The sequence below is a fragment of the Lampris incognitus genome, chromosome 16 (genome assembly GCF_029633865.1).
Source record: "Lampris incognitus isolate fLamInc1 chromosome 16, fLamInc1.hap2, whole genome shotgun sequence".
NCBI classification, from domain to species: Eukaryota; Metazoa; Chordata; class Actinopteri; order Lampriformes; family Lampridae; genus Lampris; species Lampris incognitus.
The window spans coordinates 21,681,259-21,697,997 of record NC_079226.1 but is presented as its reverse complement, the minus strand read 5'-3'; the positions used below and the strand labels follow the sequence as shown (position 1 = coordinate 21,697,997).

At 44.2% G+C, this 16,739-nt stretch overlaps 1 protein-coding gene across 1 annotated transcript; it reads right to left on the bottom strand.

The window, feature by feature from the left end:
* Positions 1-3,909: 3,909 nt before the first annotated feature.
* LOC130126482 (homeobox protein SIX6) lies at positions 3,910-5,526 on the bottom strand. Its single transcript, XM_056296022.1, has 2 exons — positions 4,955-5,526; positions 3,910-4,078 (listed from the first exon to the last, which is right to left on the bottom strand). The coding sequence occupies exons 1-2, from the start codon at positions 5,524-5,526 to the stop codon at positions 3,910-3,912; spliced, it is 741 nt and encodes a 246-aa protein (XP_056151997.1).
* Between the last annotated feature and the right edge of the window lie 11,213 nt (positions 5,527-16,739).

Below are 16,739 nucleotides of genomic sequence, written 5' to 3'. Positions count from 1 at the left end.
TCTGATATTATTTGATGTTTAGATTTTTGATTTCTTTTTTTTTCTTTTTTTTTTTCGTCTGTCGTGCCGTGTTGCGTTTTGCAGAGGAGCCACCAGGGGTCGTCATCGGCGTGCTTATTGTGCTGCCGTCGCCATTTCTTTCGGCTCTTCGCTGCAAAGTCCCCAAATGTTCCTGGAAAACAGAAATCTGAAGAGTGAAGGAGATTAAAACACGTCCTGCTCAAGCTCTACAACATCGTGTCCCCTGACAAAACACAACATAGGACAAGCCATCACCCATTAAACCAGCCACACACACACACACACACACACTGGAGAAAAAGAAACTTTCTGGGATTTTAAATGAAGCGTTTGAATTGGTTGAAAGATTACGACTTGCTCATATAGACAGAAGAAGCTCGCTAGTTAGTCTGGTCCTGACACCTGCAGTATATTTTGGTTGGCGTCTTAAAATATATGCTCATGGGCCAAAGATGGGCCATAGAATAGGCGAGATGAAAAATATCCTGTGATTTCCGGGTTCAGTAATGTCAGCAATATCTACATTTTATAAAAAAAAGAAAGAAAAGAAAAAAGAAAAGCATGCCGAAGCTCTGTTGGTGTGGAGAAATGTCACGTTTCACAAGATACGTTCAATGACAACATAATAGGCCTACTAAATAATAACACCAGCACCAAAAACAATGATAATAATAATAATAATGACAATACTGATAATAATAATAATGACGACAACAACAACAACACTAATAATAATAACAACAATAATAATAAATTGTAATTGCACAGTCCTCATTATAACAGTGAGCGTGTGAAGCTGCATTTATAGGAAGTCTAAATTCAAAGTGTGCAAACACACACTGTGTGGTATCTTATACCAATGCAGCATAGCTAGCTAACCATAAACTAGTACAGAGATTTGCAAGGGGAACAAAAAAAAAAGCCCAATTCTTGCAACCAAATGTAGCTGAGGTAATCGTGAGGTCGAGAGAAAGGACGTGAACACGAGGCCGGGGTTTCCTTTGTGCTTACGGGACGCACGGCATCAGTGCGTCTAGACGCTGCATCGCATTGACGGGTTCAATCACAACCAACCGAGACTGCGGACGTGGAAAACACGCAGGCCACACACTGAGGAGGGGGACACACTTCCGTTTATCAAAATATGCCCAGAGAAAAACGGGGGGAAGGTTTTAAAAACGATCCCTCGCAGATCTCCCCTGTAAACAAACGGAGTGTTTCTTCAGCCGCAGGCTCCCACGAGAAACGAGCGTGCGCATACACGCGGGGCCCTGTTGTTCGCTCGTGGCGCGGGGCAGATAACGTACACGTTCCACGACAGAGCGACGAATCAATCACAATTTGTAGAGCCGAGAGTCAAAGTTACACAACAGTCAATCAGTTTGTAATCAAATCCTTTTAATCGGCTAAACCGGCGTTCACATTCAAGCAGCACCCCTGCTTCCTGCCTCCCGAGGGAGGCGCGCGCGCGCACACACGCACGCGCGCACACACGCACACAAAAGTTGTGCTTCGTGCCTCAGACCCGCCTCACAGGAGTCCTTTCTTTTGAGGGAGACCCGCGGCTGCTTCCTCCCACCAAACACTGGCAAGCGCCCCTTTGTTGACGCGGGGACCCCGGTCCCCATCATTAGCACTCATTACCGCTGACCAGTTTGACAGCCTTATTGACTGCCAGAAAGACTTTTTCATGCACTCCTCTGGTCTCCCTTATTTTCAGTGGAAACGGAAATATTCACCCATTCTGTTCCCGTTAAAAAAAACACACACAAAAAGAAGAAAAAAAAACCTTAACCCCCCCCCCTTCACTTCCTCTCTTTTTTCTCTTTTTTGCCTAAAACGAAGCACAGCTTTGGCTTCTGTATTGTTCCAGCTGAATGACGTTTTGGAAACGCAACGTGTCTCTTTCACTGGCTTACTGTATGGCCCAATTAATTATACAGATCGGAGGGAACCAGGTGCCTGTCCCGTCAGGTGGAAAAGCAGAGCGTATACGTGTCACCTCTAGTGAGTCTAATATCCCTCATTTTGCTTTTATTCTCTTTCAGAGCACATGCATGAAGACCTCACTGTGGGTTATTTGTTTTGATTTTTGACCTTCTTATGGCCTCAGAGAGAGAGAGAGAGAGAGAGAGAGAGAGAGAGAGAGAGAGAGAGAGAGAGAAAGAAAGAAAGAAAGAAAGAAAGAAAGAAAGAAAGAAAGAAAGAAAGAAAGAAAGAAAGAAAGAAAGAAAGAAAGAAAGAAAGAGAAGCTACTGAGTCACCTAATGTCTCGGTGTGCCCTGTATGGAGAAAAGTGGCAAAGGCATTTAATGCAAATGTTTACTTGAGAGTTAGGCTATTTTCGTAATTTTGCCAGGCAAAAAAAAAAACTACTTAAGGAAATAAGGCAAACATCTGTTGAATTGATTTCTCAGGGAGCACTTGCTAATTTAACAAACGCTTGCCGCTGCAGAATAAGTACAAAACAGGAAAGACTGGGCTCAGACTCCCTATTGATCTTTAATAGGCTCATTTACAATCAACGACACGCTCAAAGGAATAATAGGCTAAAGGGTTTATCCGAAATTAATTCGTTGACTTTATTTGCACAGCGAATTCCCTAAGGGTTGCACCCACATGGGCTATTATGAGTGGCTAGTGGATTTCTTTTCCTGCGTCGTGAAAACATAGCTGCATACAAGACAAGCAAGATTTAGACAGTGATGTCATCCTATCCTATCCTATCCTCTCCTCTCCTCTCCTCTCTTCCCTCTCCTCGGAAAGCACACTTCTGCTGTTCCTGTATTTGTTTTACTACTCACGGAGGTCATCGCGGTTACTGAGCCGGTGTTGTGTCGAACTCTGTTTCCTCGTCGAGATCTGTTTCCCCCTATGGAAACAGGTTAGCTATCAGTTACGGTTAGGTTAAGGTAAGCGTTAGGTTAAGGCAAATCAAGCGTCCCGGTGTTGTGTCGATCTCGACGGGGAAACAGAGTTCGACACAGCACCGGCCTTTCTGTGACCTCTCGCCGTCAACCTGCATTACATGACGCAAAGCATGTTGGCCAATTAGGCCTAAGTCTAAAACGTGTCAAGACACATAATCTACGCTATGGTGCGGCATTATCAACGCCAAACGTTTTTTTTTCTTTCACTATCAAACTTGCAAGCGGTCCTCCTTTTAAAGAGCCATGTAGCCTAAAATACTCGTCAATTTTCACCAGAGGGACTGTTGAGGTCCTTTTTTTCTTTCCTTCGTCTGCATTCAATAAATACAGGACTAAAATTATATGCTCTTGATCAACAATTATTTTATTAAGTTATCTTTCCTTTTTGTCCTTTTTTCTTCTTCTTTTTTTTACTGAAACACATTTTCACTAAAGCGCACATGCTCAACAGGTTCACCTGTGCACAAGGTAAATATTAATAAAAACACCAAGCAAATGAATATGAAATCCTAAGAGACGAAGCCAATTGTTTAAATAAGGTAAATAAACATTATTTATAAAACTTTTGAAAGTAAAGTAAAAATATGACAAGTCTTTTCAACATGAAATACCCACAGAAAAACAGCAGGTTAGGCGCTCGGATGTCTTCTTCCCTTTCCTTTTTTTTCCCCCAAGTCCTCCTTTAAGCGGGAATCGTGAACATGAATATTTTCCATCCGCGTTAGGTTCGGTTATCCACATGTGCTAAAACGAAAACAATACGAAAGTATAGGCCTATGACGGTGCTCCGCCACAAATCCTTCATGTTTTGGCAGCCATCACACAACAGTTTTTTTAAAAGATTCATCGCAGGCACTATGACTTTTTTTCTCATTAGGTTGTCTTTCGTGATTTCGCTCATTATCTCCCGTTATGTCCCCCCCCCCCCTCTCCCCCTGGACCGCATCGTGCACCGTTGTCAGATGTCACATTCGCTGTCGCTGGAAGTGATGGAGATGGCCGAGGTGGCGGCCTTGCTCGGCAGACTTATTGCCTCGGGACTGGACGCGTTTCCGAGACGATCTACGGTTCCGTCCACGTCCGCCAGAGACCGAACCGAGCCCCCGGACAAAACCTGCTGTTGTAGCCTGGATGGGAGAGAGAGTAAAAGAACGGGGAGGGGAGGGGGTGTGAAACGAAACAGATATGCTGCGACAAGGGTCCATTTCGTTTTGACTTCAATAGCCCTGCGTTACTGCGCTCGTATGGCGGGAGATGGCCCGCGCGTGACCTCGGCCCACATACGAGACCGCTGCTAAACATGGCCGAAGCCGACATCGGCTACGGTTGTAGCTTTACTAAGATTAAACTCTTTTTTTTAAAAATGTATTTCAGTTAACACAGATCCTGCTCTTATTAAAACAGCCGTGGCTACAGTTTTGTTGCATTGACAATCAAATGAGAAATATGAATAGGGGTAAGGAATGGCTGTTTAACGTAGCCCCGTTTGCCCACCGATGTGTGAAATGTATTAAATGGACGCGATGTATTAAAAATAACAAAGAAGAAAGTACAACGATGTTCTGCTTTAAATATAAAATAACGGAGAATTTACCACCGCGCTTGTCTGCCGTTGTAGCGTGGACATTTCATTGACGCATTTGAGAATCTGTGAATATCGCTAAATGTGGGAAAGTGTGGGTGAGTTGTGTTTAGCCACAGCATCCTGAGCTATGCTAAGCAGAGGCCTCCATTATAAATGACTTTAATGTGCCATTTCAATGCAGACGAAATGTAGCTACATGTCTTATACAACAATCTCGCATTTGGTCCCAGCCAACACAGACTATAGTAAGCCATGTATATGTTCCGTCATGCTGAATTCGCTTATGAATTCAGCATGTGGGATTCTTTCCTCCTTTTGTTGTTGTCGTGAAACAGCCTACATGACGCTACTGGGAGAGGCTACGAGGAAAAAGAGCCATCAAAGTTAACACATGAACTGAGGACGCACAACAACGTACCTATTTTTCGCCGCCGCCGCTCTGTCCCTTTGTCTACGATTTTTGAACCAGTTTCCTACTTGTGTGGGTGTGAGTCCAGTTGCCTGTGCAAGCTCTCGCTTTTTACTCGGGTTCGGATAAGGATCCTGCAAATACCATTCTCTCAACAAATGTCGGGTTCTCTCCTTGAAGCAGTGGGTTTTTTGCTCGCCGTCCCATATCGTTCGGGGCAGGGGGAACTTCTTCCGCACCCTGTATTTGTCCACCGGCCCCAGTGGGCGTCCCCGCAGCTTCTCAGCCTCCTGGTAGTGCGCTTCGAGCCACAGGGCCTGCAGCTTCGCGTGCGAGTCTTTGGTGAACTTGTGGTTCTCCAAAATGTGGTACAGTTCTCGGAAATTCCCAGTGTGAAAGGCCACGATCGCCCTCGCCCGCAGCACCGACTCATTCTTGTTGAGGACCTCGCAGGCTGCCGGAGCGACGGGTAGGGACCAGAGGAAGCGGCCGAGGCGCTCGATGTCCCCGCTCTCCTCCAGAGTCTCGCAAACCCCAGCAACTTGCTGGGGGCTAAAATTCAAGATGGGCAGCTGAAACATGGAGGCTTCTCGTTGTTGTTGTTGTTGTTGTTGTTGTTGTTGTTGGTAGTGGTGGTGGTGGGCTGTTTTACCCCCTCCGTCTTCCGCTCGCTTGTCGAGTCTATCCCTGTGCACTGACCTCCGTGCGTCGGTCTCCAGACAAAAAGACAATCCCCAAAGTTAGCAGATCAACGGGTTTAAAAAAAACACCCACACACACACACACACGCACACACACACATGCACACACAAATGGAGGAGGAACTATGCCCTCTGGCTGGCTACTGCATTCTGGGCTGGTAAACTTGGTGGGTTAAAGGCAGAGACTAGAAGAGAATTAAAACTGTACCCGAGATGTATTTTGAAGGGGGGGGAAAAGACAGTCAGCCCCTTTGCTGATTTTCTATTGGACTTGGCAGACTGGCTGCCGTGGTTGCCATGGATGCCCGTCAATCACTGTCAAGCGTAGCCTACCAATCACATGGAAAGGAGCGCCGAGAGATTTCAGCACCTCCCCAGTGCTCAAACAGCGCTTATTTAAAACGTAAACATTTTGACCTTTACTTTGTATGTCTGCAAAACGCGTTTTCCCGTGTTTTCCCAACATCCGTCTTTAAGTGCGCCAGGCTGCGTTTAATGGAGACAGCGCTTCCTCTACTATTATATACAGCCCGCTGGAGTGCCACACAAACGGCGCACAGGCTGCGTGTGAGAGGTCCCTGAGATTGTGTATCAGCCGGGAAAACGGCGTGTTCCCGCAGGCCCGTGTCCGTTTTCCTCAGGGAACAAAATCAAATGGGAAAAGTTCGATGTAAAGACGCGCCAAAATGGCCTCGGCGCACACAAACATGCTAATCAAGCTTCACGATGCGGCAGCAAAATAGGGTTTCGTAACGAACGCACTCATCTGTCCTTGTTTAAACTGCAATTCCCGGCTCGGCTACTACGTCTGTGAGCTCGCTTTTCAGACAGGGCTGCAATGGCACAAAAAAAAATTAAAATGTAAAAATAAAAAAAAAAGGTCTTAATGTAGGGTGTTTTAGTTTCTATGCCACCGTCGCAGCATCAAACAACGAGAGCTGATGGACAAAACGTTGCCGGTGATGAAACGTTACGTTTATACATCGATGTATCATGCCACATCATGCCAAGCTACTCGGGTTTAGTATCAGCCACACTCCGTTTTGTGCACAGGCCGATTTAGTAAATAAGAGGGCGGATAGATAGCGCAGATGGTTTGAAGTGTCGGGTCAGATTATTTCATGGCTGGATACAGTGCTAAAGTTCATTCTGACGGAAAAGCCTGATATTATTTTCACAGATTCTCTCTCTCTCTCTCTCTCTCTCTCTCTCTCTCTCTCTCTCTCTCTCTCTCTCTCTCTCTCTCTCTCTCCCCCTCCCTCTCACTCTCTGACGTGAACGCGCGCGCACACACACATATGCACACACGCATACGCACGTACACGCGCATCACAACTGAATGCCCTTTGGACTCTTTTTGCATGAATTATAGGCTCTTGAAGCGGGGTTATGAAATCCCTGCCTTCTGTGCGAAAAGCTGTTCATTCTCATGCTGCACGTTTGTTTTACTGGAGACTATCGTCATCCTTAAAGATGAACTCATTTTTCAAGACGTCAGCTGTCTTGTATTGCATTGTATTATGTTGTAATTGTATACCATCATATCGAAATGCATTACAAATATATATATATATATATATATATATATATATATATTTAAAATGATATAAAAACAGTAGCTACATATAGGACGTATCTTCTTTATGAAATTACTAAATTAGCAGATGGTCTGACCACTGAGCAGTAGACAGATTAAGACGATTAAACTTCTTACTAGTAGGCTCGGTATTTATAAACCCATATTATTATGGGTGTTATAGGTCGGCGAGTAATCGTAAATAAAGGATAAGACCTCCATCAGATGCAGCCACAAGGAGTAATTACGAGGTTGACTGACAAGGTGCTAGTGTGAAATATTTAGATGCCGATTAATATTTCATCCTGCATGCCTATCCCGACTAAATTTACAGGCAATGCTTCTTCTACGGAGAGCGCGTTTATTATACATTATAGATGAATTCTAGCTATCATAAACGGAGGTCTGTAAATAACAACTGCAGATATGGAGGGAGCACATCCAGACGACAAAAAAAAAAGACGGACGGAACGGACACTTTCGTTCGTTTAATTATTTGCGCTAATAAATTTGTACGTCTTACGAGGAAATGCGGGCGGTAAATCTGCAATTGCGTGAATTTGCCTTACGGAGACAATGAAAATGGGACCGTACTAATAAATCCTCTGGTGACGTTTCCAAGGCCTGGCCTGGTGTATCACAGCCACAGAGACACCGTGCCAGGAGATAGTGGGCCTGCCCTGACACCAATATCCCCGGACGTTGTCGAGCTGCGCCACACAACACACAGTGGATCTCATTCAAACACATCTATTTTTTTCTCTCTCTGTCCATTTGTTTCATGGATGGATCCCAAAGCCACGCGCTCAGCTCGATCCTCCGCCGAGCAAAACAACCCTCGCGCCTTGCTGCAGGTGTCCGGTTTCTATGCCGCGAGGTTTACGTCACTTAACCTTTACTTTTAAAGCGCTTCTCTCAGCAATCTGACGACAGGCTCGATCAATTAATTATTTGATCGAATGAACACCCTCCTCAATTAAAGGCTGACATAGAAAACCTCCCCCCCCCATGTTTCTCAAACGTTGGGGGACAAAGCCGCACAAAACAACACGTAAACTGTACAGTTAAAATAGATATCACAGTCATTATAGACTATTGTGTGACCATATCCCTATTCCTTGGGCTTTGGCTCTATAATGTATTCTGCGGAATACCCAGTTTTAAAAGCTTGCTAACGTGACAAACCGAGACAATTAAGCTAGCAAGTCAGCCCAGGGACAGTGAATGCTTTACTATATCTGCTGTTAATCGTTATTAGTTATTCCTAAACGAAACCATAGCAGTGACTATAATACAATTCAGTAGTCTTTCACTGGGTACAGTGAGCACATTGCACATTGTGAGAAGTACGAGGTTAGCGAAAAATGGCAATGGATAGATAGACTTTGTAGCAAGGAAGCTAGATAGCTACGTGGACATTAAAGACCGAAGGATATAGCATAAATAAAGACCAAATAATGAAATGAAACACCAGGGAGTAAGACTACTACACGGTACTACATATTCATACCGTTTATTTGTTCCCCCTCTCTCAATTTGCTATATAAGACGAGTGCATTTACTTTGAGTCATCATTAGCATGTTAGCTGGGTCGTAGCTTGCCCAGGGCAGAGGGAGGGAAGGAGTGGGGAACAGTTACATGTGAACAGGCTGGATATGACCCAGATTCCCTAGGATCATTCGAGCAGACGAGACGATACAAGAGCTTGTCACCAAACAGCCATCCTGCTTCTATCCCATACAGAAAATACAGCACCTTTCTCGTTCCCTGCTCACATCAGCACAACCCCTTGCTCCCCTATCACCACCACCACCACCACCATCAAATAGGTGCCCCTCCACTTATGCATAATATGCACAAAGACATGGATGCAAACACGCATACGGCCACACCGAAGCTTTTACTAACGCTAAACAAGACGAATTGTTGAATGTGGAGCATTGCAACTAATATTGCCTGAGTGTTAGTATGGCCAGTTATTGTGTGTTATTTGATCTGTCTGCAAACTTACTAAGCCTGTTCAAAGCACCCAAATAGCATCCACACAACACAGGCAGCGGCAGTGCAAAACAAACAGCCCCACACATCTGCCATATCTAGTCAGGTTCCTGGGGCAGGTAGGCACTTTCACATGGGTAAAACACAAGATGTAAACATCACCGTGTACTTTACAGAGCGGCTGTCTATTTTCAGTATAATATATCCAGGCTGTTTTGTGTGTGTGTGTATGAGTGTGTGTTTTTTTTGTTTTTGTTTTTTTACCTAGACTCAGTTGTCTTGACACTGGATTAACTTTCCAATTAAAATGGCATGGCCACAATGCTTGCCATTCCCCTTGGATTCCCTGGATGTATTTAAACTACGTACAGTAGGACCTAAAAATAATTCACTTCATCCATACATTGCCTTCTCCACTATCAAGGGTTAAGCCAAAGCCTGAGACCTCTTAGAGCTGTGTTGTCAGACCCATTTGGCCTCGGGGCAGCACTAGCTCTCGACGCTGCGTTTAATCTGTGGATTTATGGTAACAGAGAAGACTTCTTATCACTGACCCATTGGCCTTCAGTGTACATAATCCAGTGCCTCTCAGTCACACGGCACTGCTGACACGGATAGAGGAGGACCAATACACTGCAGCGATTAGTGTGGCAGACACATCCACATGGACCAATCCTGCCCCAACAGACACACAGACTCCTCCCCACGCCTTTGTTTCACATAGTATATATATATATATATATATATATATATATATATATATATATATACATGGCAAAGTCAGAGCACTGTTAAAATAATCAGTGCACATGACATTTGACCTTACATTCGTTAAGCCAATTCATGTGGTGTTCTAAATACATAATTCTATAATGCTTTGTTTCAAAATGGAAATTAGCACTGAATATTCATAGAGGAGTGCACATTCACAATAGTGCTATGAAGATAGTCCCTATCCACAGTGCACCTGCCTGTGCAGGCATGCATACGATAGATACATTTGCAGATATCAAAGAACACCTATTTATAGAAAGAATCAACACAGAGGCTGGTTTGCCATTATATATAAGCCAGGAAGATTTTCCATTGCATAAATCTCTGCAGTGCTCATGCATATTATGCTATGCCTTTTCTACCATCTGTAGCCAATAACTGTGATAGCATCTTAATAAAACTTTATGAGAATTCCATGCAGCAGAGTGTAAGGTCTTATCAAATGGTTTCCAAGAATTTCCCTCGCTCTTCTCTTCAACAGGTTGTGAAAATAGCAAAAGAAGTATGTTTGGCTGACAAGAAACAAACAATACAGTGAGTTAACCTCTATTCAGTTGGAGGAAGCCATTAGAAATATCTTGAGCACATGGCCATGTTATAGAGTGCATGCAATAATTACATCTGTTCCCCTTTTGAATGCAGTCAATTTCTGGTCAGATAAAGGGCTAAATGAAACTAGGACAGAACATGATGTACGCAACCCCTGTCTATTACCTGTGTGCATGTGTGTGTGTGTGTTCAAAAGAGAGTGACAGAGTGAAATGAGATTGCAATAGAAAAAAAAATAACCCTAGCTAGTATAGAATACAGGGTTTGCAAAAAAGTGTGACTGTGTGTGTATGTAAAGGAAAATTTAACAACTGGAGCTCAACCACCAACCTTTCAATTATGAACAGAAAAACCTGTGTGTAAATATAGTCACGTGGATTTCTAATAACCGACACAGCATACTCGAAATTGAAACTGAACAAAGCAGGAGTCCATTTACATGCACAGAACATACATGGAATTGGTATGCTCTCTGCAAACCTCTCTTTGCACTCCACCACTCTTTTCAATTATCCCGTCATGTTACTGCAGACTGCATTGGTTTGGTGGCGTGTGCACTCCCCCAAATCACACTGTTTGGAATTGTTGGAAATGGATTAGTTTGTACAGACATTACACTCCATGCAAGGTGAAAAACACTTTAAAGATTAATTGTATGATGGACTAAATGTTGCAAAATATGCAAACTATTTCTCTTCTTGCGAGTCCCCTATGCTGTAGGAGGAAATGTTTTTCAAGATCAAGACAATTTCCTTTTTCATTGCACATCGTTTCTTCCCCTGCTATTGGCAATACCACACAGCTGCAGCGTATGAAACAAACAGTGTCAATGTAGATGGGTGGATTGAGCGGTTAAGAGTCAAAGATGTCTACACGCTCCATCATCGCTCCTCCCTCCCTCCCTCCCTCCCTGCGACTCACACAGTACACAAAAGCATCGAGTCTGCAACAACAAAAAGAATAAACATGAAACCATTTAATGTTTGCATGCAGTTTACACAGTTTGGAAAACTGCAATGTGTAACGATACGAGTGTAATGATACTGATGGGTGGTGATGGGAGACTGAGATCCTGGTCAAAGACATGCATGTTAGGGTTAATACTCCTATCCTGACCAAGGCAATGGAAAGAAGAACTGGGGTTGGTCCCCAGGCGCTGCACGGCGGCTGCCCGCTGCTCCTATACAATAGGATGGGTTAAATGCAGAGGATACCTTTCGTTGTAGGCTTGCTTACAATGGCAAACATGTCTTTCTTTCTTTCTTCTTTTTTTTCTATTATGACAGATGGTGCCCCAAGAACAGGCCTCTAAGAGTGGCTTTTCCATTGCTGCACCAGAGTTTGTTTTTTGGGGTTTATTTGATTGGTTTTGATTGGTTTTCCAATGTTTTGTTGTGCCGAGAGAGGCTGGCAAACTTGCAAGGTTACACTGTACAAAAAGAAAGTGCCCGTCTCCTCACTGTGCCTCCTCCCCTCTCCACTTCTCACTGGTGGAGAGAGTGGTCACCCGTAGAGTGTTTTAGGCTGAGGAAACGACACCCCCCCCCCCAAAAAAAATTCCTGTTCATGTCAGAGGATCTTGACAACACCCAAAGGTGACAGGAGTCAAAACTCATCATGGTCAGGAGGTCCTCTGGCGCCACATGATGTGTGAGTCGGGGCACAGGTCACAAGCAGCACAGCCATACTGCCTGGCCCTCACCTCCACTTCACATTGTCTGAAAGCTCCTCCCGGTCAATACACAGACAACACACACACACACACACACACACACACACACACACACACACACACACACACACACACACACACACACACACACACACACACACACACACACACACACACACACACACACACAAACACACACAAATGACAGTCAATAAATATCTCCTCTAGCAATAGACTTTGCTCTTTTGTCTACACTCTCGCAACTTCTCAGCAGTGACCTTTAGATGCAGTCTTTTTGAGATGTGCATGATTTAATGCATGCCGTGTGAGGATGGACGAGCTTATTCCATCACAAAAACGCAGTGGCTACATGTAGAATAGATTCAAAGTAGGTTCTTTGTATCATGTTATACCTTCAGAATATGTGGACAGTTGTATTCAACTTCATATGTTTATTTGTATTTAACCTATGATAGTTAGGTGGACATTTCAGGGGGATTGGGCGCATTAAAGATAAAACAATAAAAGGAAAGCAAGCGCCTCAGCCTCAGTTGTGTCCATTAGCTTGTTGGTGATTCATACCAAGCCCATGGTAGCACTGTGACATCACCATTATCTCAGGCTTTGCTTATAGTAAACGGTACACCACATCATCACATTACACTCACAGGAGACTGCACACTTAAAGGACTAAAACCCTCCTTCAGCTGGCTTAGGCCCTGCAAAATAGAGCCATTTCCTAGAAATAATCTTTTATTGGCACGGGATCATTCAGGTTAACATGGGGACTATGTGAAACAGGCACGAAACAGGCATCCTACAGAGAGATGTGAGCAGCCTATTGTACATCTCCAAGACGCACAGGGGCTAACAATCTGTTACTTGATAATAAGCCATGGTTAAGCTCACCCATTTGGTGCACAGATTTGGGTGACATACCGTGTTGTTGACCGAACTAATTGTGTATAACTTACTTAGTGATGTAAGATGGCTATCTGTTGGCCCTCCATCAGGTCAAAACATAGGGATGAGGAACCTGCTTTACAATTGCATAGAGATTACGAGGTCAGTTTTTCAAGTTGTTGTTTCCACTTCAGGGGGCAGAGGCCACAGATATCCTGGATTTCCAGAGTCTTAATGTCTGTCAACTGTGCTTTATTGATGGCTTATGTCAAATGCCATTCTGACAAAGCTCATTAGGATGAAGGCAGTCGTTCTAGGTGGGGGCAGGAGAAGGCAGTGCTGGCAAGCTGCCTGATCACTGTGTGCACATAGCTCACCGCTCGCTCTACCTAGAGGGTGATGCCTCTGACGGGGCTTAGCTGACAGGTCTATCTGTGTGTGTACAACTGTGTGTGAGTGTGTCTGATACAGAGCGAGAGTGAAAGAGAGAGAGAGAGAGAGTGAAAGAGAGAGAGTGAGAGAGAGAGAGAGAGAGAGAGAGAGAGAGAGAGAGAGAGAGAGAGAGAGAGAGAGAGAGAGAGAGAGAGAGAGAGAGAGAGAGAGGGTGCTGTGGGGCGATCAAGCGGCAGAGAGAAAAAGTGCATATGTATGCGTTCATGTCATTGGTTGACTTACGCAGTCTCGGTGAGCAGGTTCCTGTTTGACGTGGTGACTCCAAACACAACTGACAGGCTGAGAGTCATCTCACTTTAGCCCCTCACACATACTCAAATATTTATCTCTGCGCAGCCTTCTCGGTGTGCTGTGTGGCATCAGCAGTCTTGTGATACAAGGACAAGGCCCTTTGGAGACACCAGAAGTCTTGAGAGGATGAGTCAAAAGATTTCTCACCAGTCCTTGCTCCCTTTAATGTACAATGAACATAACATCCATTTTCTGTCTATGTGAGTCCTTAAGAGGATCTATTACTATTAAACTTTTTTTTTTTACTGTATATATCCTTTGCATGCTGTCACATCCCCTGCTGCAGTGATTGATATAAACCTTGGATGGGCCCTTTTACATTAATTGTTGAATCCTGTTTCACAGGGGGTGGCTGATGCACAGCTCAGCTGTAGGTAGTCCAGTCTGCCATGGCCAATGGCGCTGGCTATGTGCACAGACTGTTATCTGACATCTTAAGGTGGATCTCTAATATGCTGATTAAAAATGTATGTTTGGAGGGCAAGCAGAGGGGTGAACTGGATATTCCTGCCAGAGCAGATTAAATCATTTTACTTAATAGACATTCTAAGGATTAGGGTCAATGTAAATGAGCAAACTGTCAGAGACCCAAGTCAGCAGTGGCTCCATGCTAACTCTGTAGAAACGGATCACAGGGAAGAGGAGGATGTGAAAGATAAATGTCCTCAACCCGAGGTTCTGTAAATCCCGTCTTTAATTTGCAGTATGATTGTGCTTATTAAGATGCTGAAGTCAGCCCAGGTGCAGCTCTGCACCATTAACACTTTGCATTCAGGCAATTTAGGAAAAATATTTTTTTAAAAGACAAGCGCACGTGGATCTTGACTGACAAGGTTGGTGCACTCATCAACATCCGGTTTCATTAGAGGGCCTGCCAAAGGGTTTGGCACACTGCGCTACATCGACACAGACAGTGGGATGGAGAACGAGAGTGAGAGTAAAACCTTTGGTAGTGTTAATGCCACCTTAGTTTAGGGGAGCTTCCTCGGTTGTTGTATGGAGGGTGGCCAAGGGGATGCCGCTAATCCAATCAGCTAAAACACACGCCCATATGCTTAGAGTTGAGCAGACCAAAAGCACAAACAGGCTCGAAGACAACAAATTCAACACCCCCCCCCCAAAAAAATATCCTGAAATGAATGAACGGCCTCATGAGAATTAATCTACAACAATTTCTGTTCACATTATGTGAACAACCTGTTGATCAGGAATCAGGAAAAAGGAACACTTCACAAAATACTGTTTCCCCAGCCCATAGCAGTGCAACACAAATACAAAAACACATACCCCCAAACTACAATAACTACAACAACACACATATCCAAACAAACACATATATCCAAACTAAACAACAAAAAAAAATCCCCGTCCAAGGGAATGAACGCCAGCCAGGATGACTGTCGGAACTGCCGGTCTGCATGGGCTAGCAGTTAGCTTAGCCTGCCCCGCTTCCGCGTCTTGTCAGACTGCCATCGGTGTTTCCTCTTCGGGCGGAGCTCAGGGCAGCGGCCCTGGTCCCTGGGCCCACCGATGCAACAGACCAGACTCCCTCAGACAAATCCAATGCCAGCTCTCCCAGCCAGACACCCTCGACACACCTCCCCGCACTCCACACGACAACACCAAGAATATTAGCTATTTCAACGGCAGCAGGAGCATTAACTGCTATCAACACCATAACTGTACTGTACTCATATTTATAGTGATTTACCATAGCAAAATAACTGGACACTTGCTCCCAAAACAGTGTAATCTGAAGCATCCAATTAAATGCAAACACTTTTCTCCTTAATCTGGCCTGAAATCCTCCATAAAGGCCAACAAGACATTGTGGGAGAACGAACCTTGTCTGGGTTACAAAAGAGCTTGGGCAAATTCCACCCACAAGCATTCAGTATTCAGTTCACATTTACTAAGAAACGACAAATATTTCAAAATATAGCTCAGGCATAGCCAGCCAAAGCAAATACATGGCATACCGACAGGGATAGCTGCCTGTGAGCGTGGCTACAGTATACAGAGATGTCAATGCATGGTATGCAGGGAAATGCCATGCAACTGTAACGCAATTTTGCTCCGTGTTTTGCCAAGATTGTTGTCCACTCCACACAAAGAAACTTGCTTTTGAATATTGTATTTGAGCAAGAGACAGCATATATACAATGAGAAGCACAGCAATTGACAGGTATGTATGGACTGCCGACACCTGACATTATCTCCTTGCTTGACACAAGTTTTTTGCAGAAGTGTTGTCTGGTGTTGAGTCTAAATTACAGTAGATCGATGACGAGCAGAAATTAGCAGCAAATGATGTTCAATATTGTTTGGAATGAGGCAGTGTGTGTGTGTGTGTGTGTGTGTGTGTGTGTGTGTGTGTGGTGGGGTGTCTTAATTCATTTAATAATTCAGTGAATGACATAATTATAACAGAGCATTAGCGCAGTTTGATATCTTATACTTTTTTCAATATAAACCATCCCATCTGTCTTACGACTATTCTGCTGCTAGGTCTTGAAGCTCGATTGAGTGAAAAGCATCAGTGACTCTTGCAAAACGGAGGCTTCCCAACCAGCGTATCGAGAAATAACATATGAATGGAGTCAAGAGCAAATGGAGATTTCTAGAAGTCCAAAATAGCTGAATTCACACTGAGGCCACGAGTCTTAGCTCCTTATGATATCAAGATCCATTTCAATCCACACATATCAAACTCCAGCAAAGCAGACTTGCAGTCTGGCCAGACTGATATCTCTCTCTCTCTCTCTCTCTCTCTCTCTCTCTCTCTCTCTCTCTCTCTCTCTCTCTCTCTCTCTCTCTCTCTCTCTCTCTCTCTCTCTCTCTCTCTCTCTCTCTCTCTCTCTCTCCTCTCTCTCTCT

Excerpts from the sequence above, each read along its gene's own strand:
- LOC130126482 (XM_056296022.1), bottom strand. The coding sequence starts at position 5,526 with ATGTTTCAGCTGCCCATCTTGAATTTTAGCCCCCAGCAAGTTGCTGGG. Across the intron at positions 4,079-4,954 it reads GCGGCGGCGGCGAAAAATAG|GCTACAACAGCAGGTTTTGT; the intron begins GTACGTTGTTGT and ends TCTCCCATCCAG.